Below are 26,439 nucleotides of genomic sequence, written 5' to 3' on the forward strand. Positions count from 1 at the left end.
ACAGGGTCGCGACCCAGGCTGGTCACGGCTCTGCCACATTTGGACATTTAGGGAAAGAGTAACCCAGTGCCGGCTCTCACCTGCGTGCGTACACGTGTTCACGCACGTGTGTGCTGACCGCAGCGCTGGCCACCCCGACCGAATCCCAGCACGCCATGACAGTGGCGGGAAGTGGGACACTGGCTGAGGACCCAGCCCCCCCCCGCCACGAACCTGGGTGCCGGGTCCTGAATGGAGGAGACTCTTGGGTCACGACTGCGGAGGGGTCATTTCGAAGGGTGGGGGGACACCCACCGGGGGAACCCAGCCAAGCGAGCGCTCACCCCGGGCAGTCCGCGGCGAAACAAACTCACAAAAGCCCACTTGGAGGACCTGCAAAGCTGCCGAACTTTGCAGATTTGTAGAAATAAAACACACGGGGCAGGAATATATGCTTTAAATATTAAAATATATTTACATACCCACAGTTTTAACTGAGATTACCAACAATAGACATTCCACGCAAGTCCCGACGCCCTCCAGGTAGAATTCACAAGTGCTTAGCACACCGTCAGGTAAAAAACAAATTCTATAAATAGGTGTTTATGCAAAATACGCGTCCGTAAATACATCCTTATGCAAGTCGCTCCCGTCCAGCTGCAGCGCTGTGCGGCCCCAAGGACAGGAGGTGACAGCGGGTTTAGAACACACGCAGGAGAGGGGTCCACGTGGATGTGCCCCGGGGACGGCAGCCCACCGGCCTCCTCCGCGTCAGGAGAAACACAGGAAGTCAGGGCCAGGCCGCGCACAGGATGGTGTGGACCCGCGCAGAAGCACCGCCAGCTCCAGCTCACCCACGGGGGGTGGGTGCTTTGTCCCTTCCACGGAGCAGCTCCAACAGCGCCAGCATCACCGGCCTTAACGTCTCCAGAGAGAAGAGAGCTTGTAAACCGCCGGGCAGCCACCAGCTCCACATCCGCCGTTCAAAGGAGAGATGCCAGAAGTATCTCCCCGAAGTCCACAGGTGGCCTCGCACTTTTCGTAACTACTGACGGAGTTACGTAGGAATCGCACACGTTGCTCTAGAAGCACAGCTGTTCGTGTTTCCGAGGGATCCTGAGGCCCCAGGGGATGCTATTTGGCTAAGTCCGTGGGAGAGGGCCAGAGTGTGAGCGGACCAGAGAGAGGCAGCCCTGCATCCGGCGGGAAGTGGGCCACTCCTTCCGAGCCAGGAGCTGGTCACCCCACTCTCTCTGGCGAGGTCTGAGGGGCTGGGGCAGGGGCGTCCATTCGGACGTCTTGCATTCCTTCTCCTCAGTGCCTTTGAGGCTCAGTCCCCCCAGACCCAATGGCAGATTTTTGCAGGGTCCTCAGTGCCGGGGATCAATCAGGGAGGGGTCAGCCCTTCCGGGGAGAAATTAGATAGTGTTCCTAGGAAGTGCCGTGGCAGGCCCGTGCCCCTGGGCAGGCGGGTGGGCTGTCAGATGTTGCTCTGGATCTGGAGGGCCGAGGGGGTTTCCTGAAGGTCCGTGGGGTTGTCGGAGGCTGAGGACTGGCTGGGCAGAGAAGCCTCCAGGCCGTCCGAAGACCCCGACAGGGGCTTGTACAGGAAGCAGGCAGTGGTGAAGAAGATGAAGCCCAGGACCTGGGGAGAAGGGAGCCGCTGGACCTCTCTTGAGCCACCCGCCCAGCCCCGGCTTTCTCACGAGGTCCTGGGGAACCAACCCTACTCTGGCCAGAGGGTCCATCCGTTCTGCATAGCCAGTCCCTAGCCTGGACCCCGATATTGTTAGGGGGGAATGAAAAGTATGATTTGACTTAAATACAGAGGCACTGGATGAAGTGGAGGTGCTTGTCGTGGGCTGAACAGGGTCCCCGCAAAAGGTGTGCCCAAGTCCTGACCCCCGGAACCTGTGAATGGGACCTTGATTTGGAAATAGGGTCTTTGTAGATGTAATTAAGTTAGGGATCTTGAGATCACTCTGGGTTAGGGTGGACTCCAGATCCAGTGACAGGTGTCCAAACAGAGAAAGGGGAGGAAGGTTTAACACAGTGACACACCGGGAGCAGCCCCGTGATGACAGAGGCAGAGACAGGGTGAGGAGTGTACAAGCCCAGGAGCCCCAAGGATGGAGGAGCCACCAGGAGCCGGGAGGGGCACGGGACAGAGTCCCCTCAGAGCCCCCAGGGGGGACGGGCACTGCAGACACCTTGATTTTGCACGTCTGGCTTTCCAGAACGAGAAAAAATGAATTTGTTGGAGCCACCTGGTGTGGGGTCTTTCGTCACGGCCACCCCAGAACCTAAGTCAGAGGTGGCCAGCTTCGGCGGTCACTCCACCGCAGCCACCACCTTGAGCTCCCTGGGAATCACGTGCAGCCTGGAAGATAACAGTGTGGGCGCGCGTGCTAGCCTCTGTGCACGGGTGTATGCGCTCAGCGTGGGAACCCTGGGTTTCCTGTAGCACCGCCCAGGCAGATGGGCCTGAAGCCACAGGAACGAGAGGCTGTTTCCACTCTGTGGCCCCGTGAGCGAGCGGGATAGCACTTCGGGGGTGCACCCGGCTGCCCCCGCCCCCGCTAAAATTAGCACTGACTCTGGGAGCCGATCCTACCCCTGTGCCGAGGCCGCGGGGGGACTATCTGGGCAGACAGCCGTCCCGGGGTCCAGCCTGCTGCTCTGGCCGAGGGACCCTACAACACAGGGAAAAAGAAAAGCAAGGGCCGGCTCCCTGCGCGGGGTGCGTCTATTTGAACTGACCCGTTTGTCCAGAGCCGCGCAAATCCCTTCTCACACTTGGCTGTTTTTAAGCTAACCTGCGGGGAGATAAACCCAAGCGTGGCTGAGAATCCTCTCTCTCTGAGGCCCCTCCCGAAAAGGCTCTGCCAGTGGGACATTCCCGAGTCCACCCTCCACCCAAAGAAGAAATCCAAGACATTCTTATATACCAGCCCTAGGATTTCATTTTATTTGGGAAGTTGTGTGCCTTTTCCTCCAACGGGGGGCAACTCAAAATATAAATACTATGCTTCACCCCACGTAGCATACGCCAAGAGATACAGCAGGAAGTTTCCATTAACAGCTTGAAAGCAGAGGGTCAGGCTAAGAAGCGGGATGTAACTCAAGACCCACTAAGGATGGAGAAGGAGAAGCGCCGCTTGTGGACCCAGCCAGGCGACCCGGCCCAGAGCAAGCAGGCCTGCCCGGGCTCTTGCAGGGGGAGCAGTTTTGATTTCTCCAAAGCCTTAGCTGACCAGAGCCCGGGGGCAAACCACCAAGCCGGGATGGTGAGGGGCCCTGGAGGGCAGGGGGCCTGGAGAGTGAGCCCCTGTGACCTGGGCCTGCTGTCCCACTGTTCCCACCACTGGCATCACGGCATCACGATCCCCAACAACAACAGCTCGAAAGGGGGAAGGATCCCACTTCTGGAAGCCAGGCTGCAGGATGATGCCCGGGGTTCCAGTGGGAAGATCTCAGTGGCATGCCCAGGTGCCCGAGCTAGTTGCAAAAGGCTCTCGGTCCTCTGGAGCAGACTCTGGGACTCCCTCCCGCCGCCAGCTCACCTGGGGGCGAGGCCACCCCACTCACCTTGTACGCCAGCCCTGCGATAAGCAGGTACTGGCTCATGGCTGAGTTCTGGTACACGAAGCAGGAGCCCTGCTGGCCGCACTGCGTCTGCCAGAGCAGGCACGCCTTGTCGATCACCCAGCCGAAGGCGATGGGGCCCGGGATACCCCCTGCGGAGAGAGGCACATTCAGTACCCCGACAGCCTGCGGGGGCGTCCAGAGACCCAGACCAGGCGGGCTCTAAGGAACGTGGCTTCGGCCACTGGTGTTCACAGCGGGCGCAAAGGGGGCTTAATGTTCCTTTCTCTGGGGGCTTGCCTCCATGCCGGGAGATTCCCCACGGTCTTCGACTGGTGGAGCCCGTGTGTTAATGAGGAAATGGGTCCCTCTGGGCAAAAACATGGCCATGGGTCCCTCTAGCGGACTGTTAGGGAACGGAGCCCTTCCCCTAGGTGGGCACAGCCTCGTGCTGGGATGCACACCAGCCTGACGCGTGCCCTTGTGCAGTGAATGCACACCACAGCTGTGCATGGCTCCCTCCCACGGCACAGTACCTAGAGTTCTAACCACGATCCACTGGATTCCTAGTGCAAAGGATCGCTGCCGGTCACAGACACACCTGTAATGGAAAACCGGCGCATCAACGCCCGGGAAGCGTGGCCAAGTCACACCCCACGCCAGTGGCCGAGTCCTGGCCGAGCCCCGGGCCGCATCCCCAGGTGGCAAGGACCTCACGGAGGCAGTTAGCGCTCTCCTTCCACAGCTCTCCGGGGGCCCGGCACGTCCCCCGCAGGGGTCTGCAGAGCTCCGCCTTAGCTGCAAAGGGAAGGTTCTGGGCCGGAGTGAACCGGCCCGGGCTTACCGTAGAGTTGCCGTTAGTGCAGGAATGCTGCTGAGGAATGTAAAGGCAATTACAACGAATATGAAAAGCAGAAGGAGGGGCTTTCTGTGACAAGCTGAAGTGCATTTCCCTGCCGTGGCATGGCCAAAACCAGAGGAAAAATTCTGAGGGACACAGCTACAGTCTCGGTACACCTGGGGAGCGCAACAACAGCGCTGATTACAGGAGGAAGGGGCGGAGGCCGCCCCGCCCCCGCGTCCGCGCCACCGACCGCCTGGGCAGCAGCCACGCACACTCACCTTCTGGCCACCGGGGCCAGGCGAGGCCGCCTCCGGGCACCCCGCGTGGCAGGGTGAGTAGTACATGAGGCCGTCGGGGCCACACACGGGGCTGTAGTGCTCTGGCTGGCAGCCGCAGGCGGCGTTGCAGGCGTCTGTCAGCCCCAGGTGGCCTTCGGGCAGGAGGCTGCGGGTGGGAGAGAGCGACGGTGGGGCGCAGGCCAGCGTGGGGTCTGGTCCCTGAGGGCCCACGTCTGCAGGTTTCCAAACTCGCTGGGTTTGTTCCACCCGAGGACCGGGGCTTCCTGCATCACCTTGGCTCCTAGAATCGCTGCATGTGCTCAGAGCGAAGCAAACCAACCCTGCACGGCGCACTCCCTACCTGGCTTGGTTTTGGGTGGGCAGTGCGTTCACAGGGCTCGAAGTGCAAAAACTGCTCGAGTGCCAGGTGCAAAGTGTCCCCATGGCCCCGGTCCCTGCCCTACAGTGCAGGCGCGTGGACGTCCCACAGATCGCTTGCCCACACTCTCACTGCTCGAGTGCCAGGTGCAAAGCGTCCCCATGGCCCCGGTCCCTGCCCTCCAGTGCAGGCGCGTGGACGTCCCACAGATCGCTTGCCCACACTCTCACAGACACGCACTCTCCCTCCGCGCTCAGATGGAGCCCACTGCACACATCGTTTCGTCCCGCTCCTTCCTTTTCCCGCTCCGCACTATCTGGGAGGCGCCCAAGGACTAGACTCCTCCCTATTCCGTGGCACCAAGCCCTCCGCTCTGCACCAACTCTTGGCTAGTTTGGCTGTAACGGTACGATGGCATCCTTGCCCTCGGCACTCACACTGCCATCTCTACGGGGAATTCCTGGCCAGCAGTCGCTCGCCTGCGTCTACGTCAGATATTTCCAAATCACCCCCAGCGGGCTGTTCCCCTCACGTTCCCAACGCAGTGACGCACGGGAGCCCCACTTTCCAAGACAACTCGTAGAGAGGAGGTGGGGCTGGGACTGTCCCGTTTTACAGAGGACTGGGGCTCAGGTGCCGCGTGTGAGTGACTGGCCATCGGTCGCCGCTGAGGACACCATCCTCACCGTTACGACCGTCTCCGATGACCTCACCTCAAGTGCCCGACACCCCCCGTCCTCCCCAGGGACCACCGGTGCCCCCAACAGGTGTGCAGAGGTCTCCCCTCGCCCAGGTGCCACCTGGCCCTTACCTCCCGTTGTAGCTGGCGGTCACGCCCGCCATGGGCACGTTGGGGCAGTGCGTGAAGAAGACGAGGAAGGCCAGCATGCTGGCCAGGCTGCAGAGCAGGCAGAACCTGACGATGCCTGAGCCCCGGAGCTTGCACTTGTTCACAAAGAAGCCGCCCAGGAACGTGCCTCCACCACCTGCCGGCACCACCAGGTACCCTGTGGGGAGGGAGGGGCTCGGTGACGTCCCGGAGCCACGGGGGTGGGGCCAGCAGCCCCTGGGCCTGGTCTCCGCTTCAGCGACGGGAGACAGAGGCCCACAGCCATGGCCCTGATCTGCGTGGCGGCACCGGGCTCTGCTCTCAATGTGGGGACCCTGACCGGTGCTCACAGGGGACCTCGGAGCCTGGGGAGGCCGCCCGGCCAGCTGCTCAGAGGCCCAGGGTGCAGGGGCAGAGCAGGAGAGGGAGGAGGAGAGGTCCCTGGGCCCTGCCCCTCCCACTGGGGAGACCCAAGGACAATCGCGCTCCCCTGGCCCACACGGCCTCTGCGGAGTCTGACCACAAGGGGGTGTTTGGAGGAGCTGGTGGCCGCCGTTTGGTAGCAAGCTGGGCTTCGTAGGCATGTGGCTTCTGCCCTGGGATGGGGTGCAGATGGGAGGGGGGCTCTCCAAGGCTGGAGGAGATCTCAAAGACCCTGGGTGCGGTGAGCCCGTCTCCCCAGATGGAGAGCGGCTCTGGGGGCAGAGGGGGGGACCCAGAGGACACCGCTGTCCCAGGAGGGCTGTCGGCCGCTGTGGGGCAGGGAAGCAGCTGGCGGGGGTGGGGCTCTTGCAGGTGGGGTCACAGCCAAGAGGCCAGCAAGGAGGGGAGTCTGGGGCACTAGTCACCGGGGAGCCCCAGTCTGACACCGTCCTCCCTCGGGGGAGGCGCCCGGCCAGGACCTACCCACGCACACCTCCTGCCTGGCAGGTTCTCGGTGAGGCTGTGGCTGCCCCCCCCGCCCAGTGCTACCCGTGGACAGGGCCAGAAGGGGGGCTTCTGAGGGGGACTCTCACTTTGGCCCCTGAACGCCTCCGGTCAGGCAGGCCCAGGGCTCCAGCCTCAGGGAGACCCCGGGACACCCACTGCCTGGCTCACGGGGACCGCCAGGCCCGAGGGAGCATGGTGGGACCTGCCACCCAAACCCTCTCCGCCACAAGCCAGGGATGACGCGTAAGGCCCAGGCTCTGGGTGGCAAGGGGGGCGGCAGAGAGAACGGGTCAGCAGGCTGTGTTTAGCGCTTCCCAAACTGCCCTCGGGAAGGACTGTCCTGCCCATCGCGGCGGCAGCCTTTGTAAGTGTGATTAGAGCTGTTGTGTAAGAGCCCAGACACCTGCTCCGGGGCCCCTGCCTGGGGGGACCACACGGCCAGGATGTGCGCCCCGTCTTTCTAGAAGAGACCTTCAAAGGCCCCTCAGTCTCTGAGAACCAGTGAAAAAACGGAGGACCCCCACCACCACAAGATTCAGGGAGCATTCTCACCAAACAAGGTGGCAGCTTCCGAGGCACTGAGGCTGAACTGGGACTCGAGGAACTTGGGGCCAAACGTGGACATGCCCGCGATGAGCGTGGCCTCTGTGGCCCCGGCGAGGCAGAGCAGGATGAACGTGGGGTTCTTCAGGAGGAGCCAGATGGAGCTGGATGTGGGAGGGGAATGGAGACCAGAGAGAAGAGACAGAGGGTCAGAGTGGGCCAGAGCCCTGGCCCTTCCCAACAGAGCACAAAGAGCCTGGTGCTGAGAGGGGAGTGGAGTGGGGTGTGGGAGAGCCAGGGAGCACCCCACATTTACTCCAGAGAAACCGAGCGTGGGTGTGGGGCTGGGCTGGGGCGGGGGGAGAGCTGGCACCAGGATCCAGAGGCTGTGGCTTGTTGTGAAAGCCGCCGTCACAGAGGTCAGCTGCAGTGGGGAAGGAGACCCTGAGTGACTGTGACACTGTTGAATCTGCCCCAGGGGCAGCCGGGAGAACCAGCAGAGGGGCCTGAGCCAGGAGCCAGAGGCTGCGGGGGAGGCGGCTGTCACCAAGTCCAGGACTGGGTGGCCCCCAGGAGAGGGGAACGGGGCCTGAGCGGTGGGACCACTTCTCAGTCGCCAGCTGGTGAAAAGGAGGGACAGAAATCCCTGAGGGTTTGGACCGAGAGGCCCCTCCAAGGAGACCCCGTGTGGGCTTGGCTGTCTCTCCGACTTCTCTTGGTGTGCACCTGGGGGGCAGTGGCCGGTGTAGTGATGCCAGGGGCCTGAGAAATGGGCCTTGGACCTGGCCTGAGAGTTCCCCCTTGAACCCAGTGCACACGGCTCTACACCCCGCCTGCCTTTCCCGGGCCCAGCCCCTCTCAGCCACCGGATGGCAGGTCCAGGACTCGTGAGTGATGTGGGCTGGGGACAGTTTCCCCTGGAGCCCTGGGTCCATCTCGGGCACCCATGAGCAGGCAAAGCCTGGTGACAAACGACTGTGGCCCGACCCCCATCACAGCGGCTCCGACAAGGCTGCCTTTGCTCACATTCTCCGTGTCTGCAGCTAAGGCCTCCACCCAGAGAACCAGCCCCTACCGACCCTACGGGTCATCTTCCACCAGGAGGGAGACCTCCACCCGGCCAGCCGTCAATGCCGACACCTCCCTGCGCGTGTCAGAGCAGCACAGACACCCTGACGCTCCGGTGTTCTTCGTTTTGAGGACACGGGCCAACAGTAAACTGGACTCTGCCAAGGAGCATGCAGGGCGGCCAGTTAGCCTTCGTGCCCTGGGAGGGAACTGACGCTAAGGAAGTCCCCCCACACCCCCGGCCCCTGCGGCTTCTCAGGGTAACTGCAGAGCGGCCTCCTTCCCCATCCTGCTTCAAACAGGGACCCAATTCCTTCAAAACTGACTTTCAAACTCAAGGACTTGAAAAGGTTTCTTTCTGGTCAACAGCCCAAGTCCCACATCCACAAAGGAAACAAGATGCAGAGGAAATGCCGTCCTGGTGGGGCTCTCTGGGAGCAGAGTGCGTGCGTGTGGTGTGCGTGCGTGTGGTGTGCGTGTGTGTTGAGGGGAAGCCCAGGTGCAGCCAGTCCCTTCCCGGTCCTGCCCAGACTTGCCCAGGCTTCAGGGATGCTCGCCTGGGCTCAGGGGCAGGTGACTCTCCCCAGAAGTATGTGAACTTCCTTATTTCTTAATCTCAGCCTGCAGGTTGCTTGGCTGCAACTCCCATGTTGAATTTGCTCAGAGAACTAGTCATGACCTTGACAGAGGGCCCATGTTCCGGTATTTATTTCACTATCAGCAACCAGTTTGGGGAACCAAGCCTGGGCATAAACCTCCTTATCTCGGGCGTCCCCCCGGGTCCACTGGGGACCAAGCTGTTGACGCCCTTGGTGCCAGTGCTCCCAGGTGGCCCTGCCCCGGCTGCACGGGGCGAGCCTGCCTTGCCTGGGTGACCCCGCCTCCCTGGCCACTGTGGCCCTGGGCCAGCTCTGCCGGCCTTGGTGGCAGCCTCCTGAGTGGGCGGCTCTTCTGGGGGCTCTAAGCAGGCAACGGGCAGCCAGGGGGGTTCCCTGACCCCACGTCACCCTCCCCGTGTTGAAGACAGACGGCGGGGGCTCATTCCCGCCACTAACAGCCTCTACCTGCCACGTGGACACTCACGGGCTCAGGAAGTTGCGGGGCAGGTGGGCGCTCGGTGAGGCCGAGGACTCGGGCAGGGGACCCTCCGAGGGCCGCCTCCCCCTGGCCAGGAGAGCCCCCCATGGAATGCCCTGATGAGGGGCACCGGCCGGCCAGGAGCCCCCAGCCCCACGCTGTCCCTCTGAGGCCCCAGCAGCCCAGGCTCTGTTTGTTCCAACAGTGTGTGAAGACAGCACAGTAAGACCAGGTCACGTACAAGATAAACAAGAGGTCACTGCCCGAGAGGAGGGGCGGCTGCAGGGCAGCGAGGACGGGCAGCCGGACGGTCCCCTCCTTGGAGCCCTGTGGGCACGTGTGGGTGACTCCCAGTGAAACGGTCAGAGAACGGGGTGCAGGGGTGACTCCTGGGGAATGATCTTGGGCGGGGTGGTCAGTTGCTTTCCTGGGGACCGTGGACAAGCTGGCTGTGGGGCAACTCGCTGAGCGTCAGGGATTCACTCTGTGACCGTGAGGCGTCAGGCACAGCCCCCAGAGCCTGCCGTGCGGGAGCGCAGACAGGTCCCCGGGTGCGTGTCTCTGGGTCCCCCGCAGGCCCGGGAAGTGAGGGGTGGGCACCACGAGGCTGAGGCCCTGGGCCTTCCGTCGCACCAGGCCCTTGGTGCCCCCAAGCCAGGAGGCTCTGTCCGCTCCCCCTTAATCCCTTAGCCCAAGTTTTGGGGCCAAGCCCTGAAGATGGTTGGGTCAGAAGGAGATTTAGGGGCTGTGGGCTCCCCATGTGGCCCTGGAAGGGTCACAGGACTCTCCTAGCTTAGGGTCAAGACCCAGCACGCGTAGGACCCTAAAGGGTCTTCAGGACACACAGACACAGACAAGAGGCCCCCCAGGTCCTTACAGAGGCAGGTCTCTGATGGTTTTCCCGAAGTCGGGGTTGCTGGTCACCCTGTGGCTGCTGTCCTTTAACTGGTGTGTATCAGATGCTGTCATGACCACATAGCGCTGGGAGCCTGGAAGGATGTGAACATCTGTGAGGGGCAGAGACCAAAGGCCCCGATGCCCCTCCTCCTGGGTGTGGGACCAGCCGGTGGACGAGGGCGCCCAGACAGACGGCCCGTACAGATGCACCATGGTGACGGGTGGCAGGGATGGCGAGGTGGGAGAGAGCCCACGGGCCCAACCTGGGACCAGAGGGAGACGGAAGGTATCGAAAGGGGCGCCCATCCCCCGGTGAAACAAGCCTCTTCCGTGGTCCCCGAGCGGGCAGAGGCCGCAGGGGTGGAGGGCGCACACCGGCCGGGCCGCCCTGCCGGATGGCAGCCCCCATCCAGAGGACGACGATCCCGGCCCCTCTGCTCCTGGCAGGCAGCAGGAGAAGGGCATGGGGTGTCCTTCTGCGGGACGCACCCACCTGGCAGCTGCCGCGGGTAGCCAAGAATGGGCACGGCGATGAGGAAGGCGGCCACTCCAGTGCCCAGGAAGCCCACCCACCAGGCGCCGACCCACAGCGGGCTCTCGGTGGTCAGCTCCGTCCTGCGGGAAGAGGCACGTGGGGACAGCGTTGTGCTCACAGCACCTAGGGCACGCACACCGGGCATCCTTTTTGCTGGTTGGGAGAGGCGGAGACCAAAGGCTCTGCTTGAGGCCCCCGCCCCGATGCCCCACCACCCCCGGTCTGGGGCCAGCAGTGGACGGAGGGCATCGGGACGGACATGGGGTGGACATGCACCAGGGGACCCTGCCCAGGCCCACCCCTTCCTCTGGGACCTGCGAGGCTGCCTCCCGACGAGGCCATAGGGGCTGGGGGCCCAGGAGGGGCAGGGCAGAGGGTGGGTGGCTGGTGCCCTGGCCTCGTGAAGCTCAGGGGGCTTGCCTGCGACCCCCGCCTGCACACAAGTGCACCTTTAAATTCAAAGGCACGTGGGAAAGAACCCTGGGCTGGACAGCCAGGTGGACAGGAGACAAGGGGCTGGCAGAGGCCAGCCGGCTGCCCCCGAGCTGTGTTCTGGGGAAGAAGCTGGCGACTGAGCCAGTGCTGTGCTTTCCTGAGTTCTGTGAGCCATTCTAGCAAATTACTAGAAGGAGGGGTCCTGGGACCCTCCACTTTGCAGCCAAGTTGGACAGAAGCGTGGGTAACCGGGAGCCGCCACTGCAGTTGGCGTCTGAAGTGTGGGTGCTCTCGCCTACCTGTGGGGTCTGAGCTGACTCCGGAAGTCAGTGTCAGATTGAGGTGAACTGGGGACACCCAGCTGGTGTCCGGAGAATTGTTTGGTGTAGACCACCCCCCCCAAAAAAGAACCTCCCGGTGGCGGCAGGAAATCCCCTCTTGGTTCTGCAAAGGGCATTGGAGCGATTGTGGCCTGGTCCCTTCCAGCTTCGGGAGGCCGTCCATCCATGCAGTCCCCTCCCTCAGGCCATACTCTCCAAGCTGCCCAGACTCCCAGGTCCACCAGAGCAAGGTCGGCCTGGACCTACCCCACCCGGGCCGCCGTCCTCCTGCACCAAGAGTAGGCGTCTTCTCTGTGGGCCCAGGTCACTCACCGCTGGCCTATTTCGGTGTAAATATTCAGCAGGGCACCTCCGACCAGGTAGCCGGCTGCGGGGCCGAGGATGGCCGCGGTGTAGAAGATGGCTGGAAGGGAAGGAGAGCTGTCGGGGACCCGCTGCGCCCTCTGCGCCGCCACTCCGGCCCACCTAAGACAAGCCCCGCTTGCATTTCTGCACCTCCACCCCTATCCCCAGGCATGAACTCCTTTAAACTGGGGTTTTCGTTGCCCAGTCTCCACTGTGTCTGATATCAGCTGGCATCCATCTTTCAAGGTGTTTTAAAATTATTTCCCTCAAAGCCCCTATAGACACCATTTGGACTCTTTCCCCCTCAAAAGAGCAAAGATCCTAAGACTCATTTTGCAGGATGAGGGCGGCACCATGCAGCGCTGCAGGCTCGCCCGGGTCCCAAATGCCCCCGGAATGGCAACCGCTACGTGACACAGATGAGCAGAGTCCAAGGCGGACGTAAGGGAGCAGAACAGCGAGCAAATCTGGCTGGGCCGGGGCGTCGGCCGCGGGCTCTCCACTGACCTCGACCCCTTCCCTGGGAGAGCTGACCTCGCAGGAGGGACTCGGAGAAGCGGCTGGCCTGAGGCTGAGAACACGGAAATCTCACCCCAGATAAACGAGAGGGTCTCGGGGGCAGCTCGAGGCTCGAGCCCAACCCCCGAGGGCGGCGTGGCAGCCCCCAGTTCTGCAGCCCAGCCACCGGCCGAGCCCGGCTCGCGGGATCTTAGTTCCCTGACCAGGGATCAAACCTGGACCCCCTGCAGTGGCAGTGCAGAGCCCTAACCGCTGGACCACGCGTGTCCGCGCTCCAGACCCCGTGGGATATGCCAGGGGTCGGGCTGAGGCTGGCGAGCACCACCTCCATCACCTGAGGTGTCACCTCGCCTAGGAGCACCTGGGGCCATTTGGGGCCGCGTGTGGCCAACAGGGACACGCATGTAGGGGGCTTGGACGGGGCAGGGCTCTGAGTAGACGGCCGGCTGGCGTCACCACCATCACACCCCTCCCACTCACCGATGTAGACAGGCGAGTAGCTGGACTTGACATTCTCGTCCAGGTAGGTGACGCCCAGCGTGTACAGCGGGGTGGCGCCCATGCCGTGTAGGAACTGGCCCAGCATGAAGACCAGCTGGTAGCTGGACAGGCCAGAGGCGCGGCCCCCGCAGGTTGTGCTGTGGTTGGCCCGGCATGTTCCGACGGCCTCGTCTACCTGCACCTCGTAGGGGCCGGTGGTGAAGTGGGGCAGTGAGAAGACCAGCGAGCCAGCGCCCATGACCAGCACGCCCCAGCCCAGCCAGCGAGGCTTGTGGCCGTGGCCTCCGAAGTAGCCAACGAAGGTGAGGCAGAGGCAGGCGGCTACATCGTAGGAGCTGGCGATGAGGCCACTGTGGTAGCTGTGCAGGTCGTAGCGCCGCTCGATGGACGTGATGACAGTGTTGATGAGGCCATTCACTGTCATGCCCTGCAGGAAGGAGGCCGCGCACAGGAATAGCAGGAAGCCCCGGGGTGTGTTGAAGGCCTGCAGGCACGTGGGCGCGAAGGCCCGCCAGCCGCAGGCCTCGTCCGGCCGCCCCGTCGCCACGTAGCGCACCTCCCGGGCCGCCTGGGGCCCGTGCTTCTCGGGCTGCGGCTGGCACAGCGGCTGGCTCAGGGGTGAGCCGAGGGACGCCCGCCTGCTGGGGGGCGTGCAGTCACACTCGCTGTTGGTGGCCAGCGGGGGGCCGGGGAAGACCAGCTGCGGCATCTCCGAGGCCGTGACAGCGATGGCAGCGGGAGTGGATGCGGAATTCCAGCGGCGGTCCGATCTGCGGGAAGAATCCATCTCCAGAAGAACCCTCCCCCGGCCTGTCCCCGGGGGCACCGACGGCTCTGCCTGTCCGCTACCCAGCCTAGTGAGGGCAGCCCCCGGCCTGAATGAGGCCACAGAGCTGAGAGTGGAGCTGAGACACAGAAGGACTGAATCAGACGCCATGTGAGCCCCTGGTCCACCCCGACCCGCACCCTCCCCACGGCCTTGGCCCGCCGGCCTGAGCTGTACGCTCCGCCAGGGGCAGCTGACCGCGCCCGCCCTCAACTCCAAGCCGGGCCTCCATTCTTCCCTGAACTCACACCCGGCCGGCCTTGTGCTCTTTAGCATGAAAGGGAAATCCAACTTAGTCCAGCGTGTGGAGAGTGTGCGAAGTGAGGAAGCGGGTACAGGCAGGCCCACCCGGGCCCCCGGGATGGCACCGGGCGGGAGGGTTGGCTGGCGCTGGGCCCCGCCCGTGGCTGGTATCTCGAGATGCTGAAACCGCTGCAGGTCGCAGCCCCACAGACAGATTCAAGGGACACTGTGCCAGCACTCCATCTTTCTGCAAACCCCCAGCCCGGCCTGTTCCCGTTGCCCCATCTGGGCGCTCACTTTGACTCCCAGCCCACGGACCAAAAGGAGCTCAGTCGGGCCTGAGAAATGGCTGCATCTCGAGGCTCCCGGGGCTCCCAAACACCCCCAAGCTTTGAGAAAAGGCGGGACCTATTGCCAGGTAAACAGATCTTTCTGGACCCCACAGGTGGCAACAACCGCTCTGCATCTTAAGAGGAAAAACACTGACTTTCCCAACAGAAGTAAGCCGGTCGGCGCAAGTACAGTCGCTGTGATAGGAAACACCTGACCTTGGCTGTACCCACAGCCCCTGGGGCCCTGTGCGAGGGTCTTCTGCCCAACTCAGCACACTTCCATCGGGTTACCTCTCGCTATGGGCTGAACCGTGTCCCCTGGAATGTGAGTGATTTGGAGGGGGGGCCTCTAAGGAGGTGACAGGTAAAATGAGGTCACGGGGGGGGAGCCTGGTCCACTGCGGTTACTGTCCTTTAAAGGAAGGACTCTGGACCCAGACAGGCACACAGGGAGAACCCGCTGTCGGCCACTCAGGGCCCGAGGCGGCCTCAGACCCCCCCACTGCGCACGGGTGTCAGTGATGTCGGGAGAGGTCGCTGCCCAGAGGGCTGCCGCTGCCCCCAGACTTGTCTCAGGTTAGGCTTGGTGGACCGAGTCCTTCAGGCAGCTAGTAACAGAGCACCACTCTGCTGGGCCCCGAGCCGGGGACGCGGAGGGCAGAACGGTGGTCCCCACCCCCGGCCCGAAGAGATTGACCTTATTTGGAAAAAGTGCCTTTGCAGATGTGATGGGTGATTTGAGATGAGGTCCTCCTGGCTTGGGGAGGGCCCCAAATCCAGCGACAGTGTCCTTATTAGAGAAGCCACATGAAGGCGGAAGCAGAAACTACGGTGATGAGGCCAGAAGCCAAGGACGCCTGGGGGAAGCTGGAAGCGGTGGGAAGGACCCTCCTCCGGAGCCTCCAGAGGGAGGGCAGCCCTGCCCCCACCCTGACTTCAGACTCTTGGCTTCCAGAACTGGGCGGGGAATAGAGTTCTGTTCTTTTAAGCCCCCAGTTTGTGGTCCTTCATTACAGGACACTCACGCAGCCCCCGAGGAGGCCCGGCTTTCAGGAGACCACAGGCCTGGAGGGAGGTGGAGTCTAACAGACACTCAGAACAGGACGTGAGCCCAGTGGTGAGTGCAGAGGGCGGTACCACTGAGAGTCCTGGGCGGCGGGGCGGGAGGGGACGTGGGGTGCCTCTGGGGGAGCTGCGCCTGGCAGGGGCCCAGCTGGCAGAGGGCAGAGAGGACTTTTCAGCCGTGCTGGCCACAGGCAGATCCTTCAGCCCTGGCGACGACAGGTTTTTGGCTTCTGTGGGCTGGTTTCTGTTTGTTCGCTTGCTTTGTTTCGTTTTGTTTTTTGTTTCTGGGCCAAGCCACGTGGCATGCGGGCTCTTAGTTCCCGACCAAGGGTCAAACCTGTGCCCCCGCAGGGAAGCTCAGAGTCCCAACCCCTGGGCCTCCAGGTTAGGACTATTTTTAAACAAAAGATTGGCTTTATCTTGTGTTAACCTTGCAAACTGGGAAGCGGCCCAGGGTGAGGGGAGTGGGCCGTGGTGGGACCACACCCGGGTCTGGGAGGCAGTTTTGCGTGGGGGGGGGGGTCTGGGAGCTCCGCCTCTCCTGATCCCCTCGCACCCCGTGCGTTGAGGCTGGGGCGCCAGGTCTTTCTGTCAGACCTCTGCCTCTCCTCCGCCGCACTGTCTTAGCTAATTTTAGCCTCACCCCGCCCTCCTCTCCGGCCTCCCCCGGGGCCAGGCCGTGGGCGCAAATGCCATAGACACTGCAGCATCCCACTTCCTGGCGGAGTCTGAGCTCCACGCACAGCCCATCGTACAGAAAAGGGGAGTGGGCCCAGAGGAGTCAGGAGTTTCCCCAAGGCCACACAGCCATCCAGGGCCAGTTAGGACGAGACCACGTGGTAAGGCTTCAGAGCCCACGAGCACGCTGGCTGTCCTCGCCAACGTTTCACTCAAAGAACCAAGACCAACTGTGTGGCATTGACACACGGGGCCAAGTCTTTGCTCTGGAAACTGGCACTGCCAGGCGATCGGCGGCCAGACGTCGAGGCCTCCCTCCTGAGTCATTCCCCAGGGCCCGCGACCACGCCCAGGGCTGTACGTATAGAGCCACCATCTGCTCTGCGCACCCTGGCGCGCCAGGCTCAGTCACGCGGATGAGGAGGGTGCCCACGGAAGGAGCAAAGTTCACGCCGCGTGAAGGGTCGTCAAGCCTCCAGGAGGGACAGAAAGCCACGCACCTGCTCCCAAAACAGGCGCTGTAGGCACTTGGGCCGCCGTGGAACAGAGCAGACGGTGACAAGCTGTCAGCTCACAGCCCCGCGGCTCAGACGGGCTCCCGAAACAGAAGCACGGAGAAGCTCGAGCTTGCCCAGAGGCGGCTGCGTGTTCCTGCCGTGGGGATACATTCCTCCGCCATGTGCACACACACACACACACACACACACACACACACACATCTGTGCACACACCTTCCACACGGAAACACGTGAACGCACGCACATAACCAGCAGGGCCCTGGACCCCTTCCCAGCTGGGATGGACCCGAAGGGAAGGCATCCAAGCGGGCCGAGGGGCAGCGGCTGCTCTGAGAGGTCGCTCCAGCGGCCTGTGGGGATGGACGGTCAGTACTGGGCCGGGGAATTATTATTGGTGGGTGGGCCTTCCTAGGAGGGATCTGCAGAACCGCCTCCCCCCAGCTCTTTTAACCGTCCTGCCCATCCCCCGCAAGGAGAAATGCAGGGGCCGGGACGGGAAGGATCGGACCCCAGCAGGGCTAAGGAGGGAGCCAGATCGCTGAGCTAGCGCGACTAGGGATGGTCATGAAGAAATAGAGTCCTTCCTATTTGAAAATACAGCCCTTAACAAGACTCCAGTGCCACTGGTGTGTGGCCCAAACAGCTCCACGTCAGCGTAAAGTTTACCTGAGCTAAGAGCTCTGATCTCTGACGTAAACACATAAAGTCAACCTGCAGTCCCGCACATCACTTGCTTGTTGATTCAGACTGAAAATCCCATCTTAGACACCAGCCAGGCGACCGGCGGTGGTCACCACCCGCACGGGATGAGAAGTAAATGGCGCCGCTCGGGTGGGCAGCCCCCGGGTCTCCTCCCTGGGTCCGTCAAGAGCGGCTGTGATGGCCAGGACACAGCAGCCTGAGTGCAGACTGCACGCCCCCGCCCGCCTTCGAGGCAGCGCGAGGACAGCGTCTACCCAATCTCTCACTAAGCCCAGATTCTGCTCCACCTGCCGTGTTCCAGTTGGAAGGCGTTCACCCTTACCAGCAGCGTCTCGATGAGAAAGGAGGCTGGGCCCTCCCATGACGCAGGCGCCGAGGTGTGAGGTGTGGTGGGGGTGGGGGGGAAGGCGGACAGAAACACCTGCGACGTGGAGCCAGTGTGTCTGGAATGTCCCCTCCGTCAGCAGGCAGCGCCGGATCCTGGGTCCGGGGCTGTGTGACACCTGGAATCTCACAGCCACGAGGACGGTCACACGTTCTCGGGTCTTCAGGGGGAGATTCCTGAGTTTGTACCCAGATCTCATGCGGCTGCGCCCGGGCGACACATGCTGGGCGTGCACGGTGTCAGGAGACAGCTCCAGAAATGGACACAGACAGTCATGTTGACGCCTGCCCCGGACTTAAAGGACACTTTGCTGTGTGTGCAGCTCGAGGACTGACTCTCACGGCAAAGGTCTGCTGCATAAACGGGCCTGCAGGAGCTGCCAGCTCCAGCACGAGGGCGTCTCAGCCACCGTGGCTGAGTCCAGGACGCAGACTCAGATGTGGACTGGGTGGGCACGGCCAGCTGCTCTTGGTCTCCCGGTCAACAGCACCCTCACGACAACGCTGCTGGGGCCTGGGGGTGCAACGCAGGCCACTCGGGGTGATTTCTGTCCTGGACATGCTTCTGAGAGGGCCAGAGTTGACTCCCCGCGGGGCTCAGCCAGGAGAAGGTGACTTCATGGCTGGTGACTCCCTGCAGGTGGCCAACCCCCATTAAGGCCAGGCTGGTGGCCCCGAGGCCATTGCCTTTTGTTCCTGTCTCAGGTCCCTGTGGTCAAGCTGGTGGGAGGGTGACAGGGGCTGCAGGGTCCGGTGGCAGCGCCACTCAGATGCCAGCTGGCTCCCCCAAGGAGTGGACAGCACAGCTGGGCTTGGGGTGGAAGTCAGGCCTCCCCACCAACTGCCCCTCTGGGCACTGTGAGTGTGTGCACATGGCCTACGGTTTCTCTCCGCTTGGAAATCGTTTTAGCAAAAAAGCGTATCTGCTTCCCACCTGCTGCTGAGGCCTGATGTACGGTGTGGCGCCTCTTCCGGGACCTGAATTCTCGGGCTTGGCTGATGGTTGAGCGGGGCCCTGGTGACTGCAGCCAAGCTGGGTGGAGACTGCACCCCAGGAAGGACGGGCCAGCTCCTGCCAGCATCCCAGGTCCAGTGCACGGGTATCCTCACCTGAGAGACCCCGATGCCATCTAAATCCCGGCCTCTCCTCCCTACCCTCCGCGGAGCCCACGCCTCAGAGTCTGGTGCCCGGTCCATGATCTCAGAGCCAAGAGCAGAATGATTATAGCTTCTACCTGTCGGTCTGGTGGGTCCCAGGGCGCCCAGACATTGCGCAAACATTCCAGGTGCGGCTGTGAGGCCGGTTCTGGAAGGTTCTGGAATCAATTAGCATTTGAATCGGTATATTTAGAGCCCGTGGGCCTCAGCCAATCAGCTGAAGGGTTGAATAGAATGGAAAGGCTGAGCCCTGAATTGCCCTGCAGGGCTGCCTTTGAACTGGGACCGGCTTTCTCCTGCCTTCACTCACACGGAAACATCACCGCTCTCTCTGGGTCTTGAGGCTGCCGGCTTTCAGACGGCAGCCACGACATCACCTCTGCTGGGTCTGCAGCTTGCCGACCACGTATCTTACAAAGTCTCGTAGGCTGAGTTCCTAGAATTAGTCTCTTCTTATAGCGACCTATCTGCTATTGGCTGGGCTTCTCCGGAGACCCCCGACTTATGCAGCAGGTAGTCCTGTGCCAACACCTGCTTGTGCGAGGACTGTGCCGGGCGGCGGGTTTGGGGACCGCGGGACACCGTCCTGTCCACAGGAGCTCACAGCCGCCACACCCAAGGCTGTCCCGGGCCAGCAGCAAACCGTCCCAGCTGCAAATCCAAACAGCGCAAGCTGCCGAGAGCCGGTGGCAGCAAGACACACACAGCTTGGAGCCGACAAAGGCCGGGGAGCTGGGCTGCAGGGCAGGGCATCTGACAGGACGCCGCCACCATCACATCGACGCCCGTCCCACGGGCCCAGCTCAGCTGAGCCACCCTCCTGCGCACGGCAGACCCGTGAAATCCCCCACCACGGGCGCACCCACGTTAGGGATGTGACTTTCACCCCCGAGCCGGGCACCCTCCCCCGGGCCCCGTGCTGGACCGCCGCCCTAGGACAAAGTCTCCGGGGTGCTCCAGCCATGTGACCCCCAAACTGGGGCAGCAGGGCGCTGGCGGCCCTGGAGCCCCCGCTCAGCCCTCAGGCAGGCCTCCCTGCTGTCCTGCTGCCGGCATTCTCTGAGAAAGACGTCTGAGGCCGGGAGCAGCTCTGATGAAGACTTTGACAGCTCTCCTGGCCTCGGAGAACCCCTCCTTGTACAGAGAAGAGACCGTCCTCCTCGCAGGAGGCACGCAGCTCTCCGCAGGGAGCCCCCTCTCAAGGGGGAATCTTGTCCCACCCTCCCGGGCTGTCCCCGGCCAGGCGGCAGCAGGTCGGCAGCAGGTGGAGGGGCCGTGGGAGCATGCCCCACTGCCGGAGGCCTCCCTCCCCTGTCCCCTGGGGAGAGTCAGAGCCTGCGGGATTGGGCAGGCTGACTGGCAGGGGGGATGATGTGTACGCTGGGGCCTCAGGCCAGCAGCCCTGCACCCGGGGCTTCAGCCGGGTGAGTGAGGGTGTGCACGCGTGTGCACACGTGTGAGCGTACTTTTGTGTGTGTGCACGGCTATCTTAGCAGGAAACCACAGGTTTCTTCGGACTCCCAAGCTGGCCCGGCCCATCAGCCGAGCCCAGAGGTGTCTGTGCCGAGGAACTCCCGGCCCCTCCCCCACTTTGCCTCCCCCCGCTCCTCACAGCCTCACAAGCTCCCCCCCCTCCGACAGCTGTACGGTAGGAGGTCAGTGGCCCCCACTTGGGTGGCTCGCCGTAGCTCCACCTGTGAGAGCTGAGATGCTGGCGTCAGTCAAGGACTGAGATGCTTTTCATATCCACATGCGTGGCTCTGCCCACTTCTTTCCTCGGGTCTGCTGCAGCCATTTACTTCTCTCCTAGCTGAAGGCTGTCCGCAAAGCGTAGCGGGTGGGAAGGGTGCAGGATTACCCAGAGTAACGTGCTAAGCCTCAGGTGGCGGCCCCTTGGCCCCTGGGCCTCCTCGGCCTGGGTTCCCGTGGGACAGTCTGGCTGCAGCTGGAGCAAATGCCCCAAGGGGCCTGAGGCTGAGCCACGTGGGGCCCGTCCCCATGCCAGGGGTGCTCCCGGGCTCTGTCCTGGCCACGCTGGGAGCTTGGCAGCCAGGGAAGAACCACAGGTTTCATTTCTCCTCTGCCTCGCGCTCCAGCCAGCAGACGCCTCGATCTGACCGCCCCGAGGCCGCCAGCCACAGTCACACGGCCCCCTCGGCCGTGCTCCTGCCTCCCCGCCTCCCATCCCTGCACCTTCAGTACCCCACGACCCCTGGGACCCTGCAGGCCACTCTCTCCCCTCGCCTCCCAAACCCAACCTGCTCTCTCGTCCTCCGAGTGGGTGAGTGGAGGGGGCCTTCAATTCCTAAAGATGAGACTCAAAGCTATTTATGGAGCAAGCACCGGGTGGCAGGACCTGGGTGGCCACCGCAGGGCTGGCGCCCCCTAATCTGCATACCTGATGGCCACACACACAGGTGAGTGGGCAGGAAGCTGGCTGCTTTGCATGGAGGCCACAGTGAAGGACTGTCTCAGGGAGACCTGGAAAGACCCGTCCCTCAGGGAGCGTCCTGCTGTCTCAGCGTGGATGTTCCTACTTCCACCCTGTCTCCACGGCCTGAGCCCGGTGTGTGGGAGCGTGGGGTGAGCAGACTTGCAGAGGCCCTCACGGGTTTGGGGGTGCCGGGGAAGGTTCCGTCCACGTGAGGGGCCTGCCCTGGCGCAGGCTGGACTCTGCCACTCCCAGGTGGCCCCTTAGGCCCTTGGGTCCAAGTACCAGGCCCACGGCATCTGCCGAGAGGCAGGGCCCCGAGCAAGCTGGGGTGGGAAGGGGGCGTTGCCCTCAGCCCAGTGATCCTGAGCCTTCTGTGTTTTGGGTGGAAGGGCAATGCCTCAGGTACTCCCAAGGCTTGCTGGATAGAAAAGCCGCGGAGGAAAGGCGGCCCCCGCGGTGAGGGAGCTTGTGTGGTGCCCGGCAGCGTGGGCGGAAAGGACCTGCTGCAAGCAGCCCCCAGCCAGGAGCCCGCGACTCTGAACCCAGGAAAGCGGACCCAGCCGGCCTGGTGCTTGGACCTCAGTGGCCTCACCGGCCACACCGTGGGTGAGCAGCTCACGTAAGGGACATGTGGTTTGTGAGTGCCTCTCCCCACCCCCGGAAATGTGGTCCAAGAGGCTAACTCTGGGTAACGCTGCGGGAAGGGGGCTGCGCCGTGGCCAAGGGCAACAGGGATGTCTGAGGCCAGGGGGCTGAAGGCTGAGCCGGGGCAGTGGCAGGTAGAGTCCCCACGAGCAGCCTGCAGGAGACACAGCCCGGGCCCCGCGGGCGGCAGATCGGCTGGTCCCCCTCCCCCACGGCAGGGCCTGGCTCCACCAAGTCACTGAGAGCCCTGGTCACCTGAGGCCTGAGCTGGGGCCCCCCTCCCGCTGTGGGGGCAGGATCCCGGCAGGCCTGTCCGGTTACCTGCCGTGGAGAAGACGGGGGTCCTGCCCTGATGTGGACGCCCATGCCCACCACGACCACACCGAGGTCACACAGCAGCTGAATGTCCAGAAACAAAAGCGGCCAAGAGTCCTGAGGATGACTGCATACGTCCCCCCAGAAGCGGGCAGTGGGCTCTCGGCCACGCCTGAGGACGGGAATATTGCGGGGTCTCTGTCCACTCCCCAGTTGGAGGAGACAACGGAGGAAGCGGGAGTGTGGCCGGGGCACGTCCTCTGGGTCCCCTGCCGGGCCCTCTGCACCGGCACAGCTCCATCCAGACCGAGAGCAGTAGGCTCTGTCCCACTACCTGCTGGCTGTCCAAGTTGAGTTGCTCGGAATCGGGCACTCAGACGGGACCGGATGCCGGCCCCAAGACCTCGTCCACACAGCCCTCATCCTGCCTCATTCACACGGCCCTCATCCTGACCTCCCGGCTCCCAGCCACCTCACCACAGCGGCGGGGAAGGGCGTGGTTGGGATCTGCCCAGCACCTGTTGCAGGGACTACACCCGAGGAACCATGGATTAGGTCATAGCCACCCGGGACGGAAGCAGCCCCGTGAAGAATTTCCAGACGATATCTGCCAGCCCTGCCCAGCAGGACGGGTCCTGCTGATTCAGGGCAGTCAGGGGTGCGGGGGTCCAACCAGGAGGGCTCTCCCTTCCCTCCCTCCAGCAGCACATGGGAAAGCTAGGCTGTGGAGGCCCAGAGGCATCCTGCCTGCATCCCACAGGCCTGGACTGTCCTGGCCAAATGCTCTTGTCCCCTTAGGTGCCGCCCATCTTTCGGTGGCAGCAGAAGACACCCTGCTCTGTGTCAGGCCTGGCCCTCTTGGGCCTTCTTCTCCCCCGGGAACAGAGCTGTAAAATGTCTGGAATCACGCAAGTGTGGTTCAGACCTCTCCACCAAGTTCTGCCCGCGTGACTTTGGACAAGTGCCTCGGCTTACTCATCTGTGGAATGGGAGTGACAGTAGCTCCCTCGTGGGTGGTGGTAAGGATCCAATGAGATGATGCTCAAAGCACGCAACACAGGGCCTGCACATTCTAAGGGACCAATAAAGACGCCTGTGGTCGTTATGATTACGGCCGGTGCTAGATTCACCCTCCAACCCGGCTAAAACCACGTGCTTTCTCTCCTCTGAAGTCCATCTGCCCACAGCACCCCCCTGCTCACGGTTCGCCGCCCCGCCAGCTCCCTGGAGCCAGTTTCTGATTAGATAGAGGAAACCCAAGTTCCCCAAAGCACCGCGAAAAGCGGCCACTAGGAAGCTGGTTCCTTCACTGTGGAAAACTACTGCAGCTCCTAGCGGCTCCAGACAGAAACAGGCCCCGTCACCAAGTCTGACCTTGGCAGCAGGAGCCTCCAGGCACCCACATGGAGGATGGGGCCCGGACCCCACTGCCTGATGGGCTTCTCCCCACCGGCTTCCACACCGCCCAGGCTTGCTCCTCCGGGCTGGAAATCTCAGCATCTGCCTAGGTTTTCCCGTCCGGAGCCAAGCGTGCCCACTGGGTGCAGAGGGTGGGCCCCTCGTTTCCATCCTCCCTCAGCCTCCGCCTGCACCCGGGGGCGCCCGGTCTTCCAGTGCCGGCTCTCTACCGGACGCGGGGACCTCGCATAGTGGGGCGGGGACAGGGGCGTGGCCCGTATCGCCCAGGCTGGGACCAGTCCCTCGCGCCCACCCAGTAGCTCGGCCCGCGGGGCCGGCTCCGCCCGCGCTCCCCTCCCCGAGGTGCCTGGAGCTCGGCTGGCGCGAACAAAGCCCTGCCGCCCGCGAGAAACTTCAGTTCAAGACGATTTCCTACTTGACTCAGCGGCAGCGGCATCCGCCGCAGGTGTGGGCCCCGCCGCAAGCCTGCAGCTCTGGGAGGCTCATCTGTCCCTGGTGCGACTCTCGTGGCCTGCGCCCGCGTGCGCGCCCGGCCACCTGCCCCGGCCGCTAGCCCTGGCCGCTCCCTCCAACCCCGCCTGACCCCAACCACCATCCATCCCCTCCCCCTCGGCCCGCCTCCTCGGAAGCTCCCCGCCTGGGGAGCGGGCAGCTAGAAGGGGCGCATTGTGCAGCCGATTCCCTGGAGGCAGGCGGGCTGTGGGGTGCCGGTCCGCGCTCGGTCCCGCCTTCCCGGCCGCGGAGGGGCTTGGGGCGCACTGCCGGCGCCCCGAGTCCCGCCCCGCGCGGCCTCCCCGATCCCCTGGTCCCCGCCCAACGTCTGAGGGCACCTGCCGCGCTCCTGACATCAGCAGGTCTGGGCCCGGCGCACCTGGGCGGCGCGCCCACGAAGGTGGCCTGACCCTCCGCGGCCCACGCTGCCCCGAGCACTCACCGTCCAGAGGACCCAGCCGCCGCGCTGCGAACCAAGCTCTGGCTGCCGCTCAGCGCCCACTCCAGCTTCATTCATCCCCTCCCGGGCCCGCCCCGCCGCGGGGAGGAGGCTGCCCGGCCTCACCTACTGCGGCCAATGGCTGTGCCGAGCGGTCTGGGGCCGCGCCCCCCACCCCCGGGCCCGCCCACTGAGAGGTGACAGAGGCCTGAGTGCGCGGCTGGGGAGGGAGCTGGCGAGGGGCGGGGCCCGGGGCTGGAGCAGGGAGGAGGGGGCGCGAGACCCGACGGGGCGAATGGAGGAGGGGCGGGGGCTGGGACGCCCCTCCATCCCCCAGGTCGCCGCCGCACGGGCGCCGGCGCGCGCCTTCGCTGACTAATCCCTCCCAACCCCAGGAGACCCCGATCTCCGAGCTACAGGCTGGGAAACCGAGAGCCGAGCGGTGAAGTGTGTTCCCCAGGCCGCGCGACTACTCAGTTTCGAACTGACTCGGAATTGAAGCAGGGCGTGTAGGGCCGAGACCTTTGGGAGAGGACGTGGGAGGGAGGGAGTTTCCCGCGCTACCCCTTCGGCAAGGCCACCTGTGGCCAGGTGGGGGCCGGGGCAGAGGCGCAGGAGTGGTCTAGACCCAGGTCCGGGCTGGGACGCCCCCCTGGGAGCAGCCCCTGTGGTGGGCCCCCGGCGCCCGTGGGAGTTGGGAATGCGGGTTTGGGGACGTGCCCTGGGCGCACGGTGAGGCCAGCACCTTCCCCTGGGGAATCCACTGTTTTCCGTCTGTTGCCTTTTCAGTAAAACGATCCTCTTTTGACGTCAGCGCTGATGTCAGGAGAAGGGGAGGCACCAGACACACTGCCCTCAACAGGGGGGCCTGTTTGAATCCTCCCAATATTCCTGCTGTGTGACCTTGAACACAGTGCTTAATTCCTCTGAGCCTCAGTTTCCTCATCTGTGAAAGAGGAGTGATGATGGAGCTTCCTTAAAGGGCTGTTGAAAACACTGAATGAAATAAAACAGGGCCAGAGGTTGGCCCATGTAAGGGCTCAAAAGAGTTGCCAAGAAGTGACGTATTAATAGCTGATCATAATAACAGTCCACAATTTTTCCTTTTTATTTTCCTTAAAATCAATTTATTTTAAAAAGAAGCCTACAAAAGTCAACCGTGTGTGTGTGTGTGTGTGTGTGTATTTGAATCCTGAGATAAGTTGGGTAAGGGAGTAATGACCAGTGTGACCTTAGCCTGGTAAAGCCCATGGAACCACAAAGGAGATGCAAGAGGCTGGCCTCTTCCTGTGCGGGGGTGGGGAGTCAGAACTAGAGAAGGAGGTGCTGGGGCTTATGGGAGAATGTCCCGTTCACAGTTAATTGTGAAATGCTCTTCCTTCAGTGCTGGGCTTTTGCCCACTCACATCTGGTGCTGGGAGTCCCTAGTGATGTCTGCAGGGCTCCCGGCCGCCTCCATGCCTCCACTCCTGGAAGCTGGGGCGATGTCCAGTTACTCCTAGAAGACTGGTCTCCGCTCCTGGCACTGCCCTTTAAGAGTAAAAAACCAGCAACTGTTGTTCCTGGATGGAGAAGTTCCCTCCAAGAGGATGAGGGACTGCTGGGGAGTCGGCCGTTCTGCCTGGCAGAGGGTGCCCGCTCCATGAAGATTTCCCCATGAGGACAGGGAATTGAGCTGCCCTGCAGACCTGGGCTCAGTGTGGA

The 26,439-nt window shown here is 63.1% G+C and overlaps 1 protein-coding gene across 8 annotated transcripts; it reads right to left on the reverse strand.

Annotated features, from left to right (window-relative positions):
• Positions 1-429: 429 nt before the first annotated feature.
• SLCO4A1 (solute carrier organic anion transporter family member 4A1) lies at positions 430-24,835 on the reverse strand. 8 transcript variants are annotated; one of them, XM_032606024.1, is made up of 13 exons: positions 24,739-24,835; positions 13,065-13,990; positions 12,033-12,123; positions 10,903-11,024; positions 10,390-10,501; positions 7,377-7,531; positions 5,877-6,072; positions 4,687-4,852; positions 4,409-4,581; positions 4,101-4,165; positions 3,568-3,716; positions 2,594-2,672; positions 430-1,624 (listed from the first exon to the last, which is right to left on the reverse strand). In XM_032606024.1, the coding sequence occupies exons 1-13, from the start codon at positions 24,807-24,809 to the stop codon at positions 1,398-1,400; spliced, it is 2,532 nt and encodes an 843-aa protein (XP_032461915.1). In that variant the 5' UTR covers positions 24,810-24,835; the 3' UTR covers positions 430-1,397. The 8 variants fall into 8 exon arrangements, 7 of the variants coding, with proteins under 7 accessions (XP_032461915.1, XP_032461917.1, XP_032461921.1 ...); XM_032606026.1 differs by having other exon boundaries at positions 13,065-13,855; positions 24,739-24,830; XM_032606030.1 differs by lacking the exon at positions 24,739-24,835 and adding an exon at positions 23,760-24,208 and having other exon boundaries at positions 13,065-13,855.
• Positions 24,836-26,439: the final 1,604 nt, after the last annotated feature.

Source organism: Phocoena sinus, chromosome 15 (genome assembly GCF_008692025.1).
Source record: "Phocoena sinus isolate mPhoSin1 chromosome 15, mPhoSin1.pri, whole genome shotgun sequence".
NCBI lineage: Eukaryota > Metazoa > Chordata > Mammalia > Artiodactyla > Phocoenidae > Phocoena > Phocoena sinus.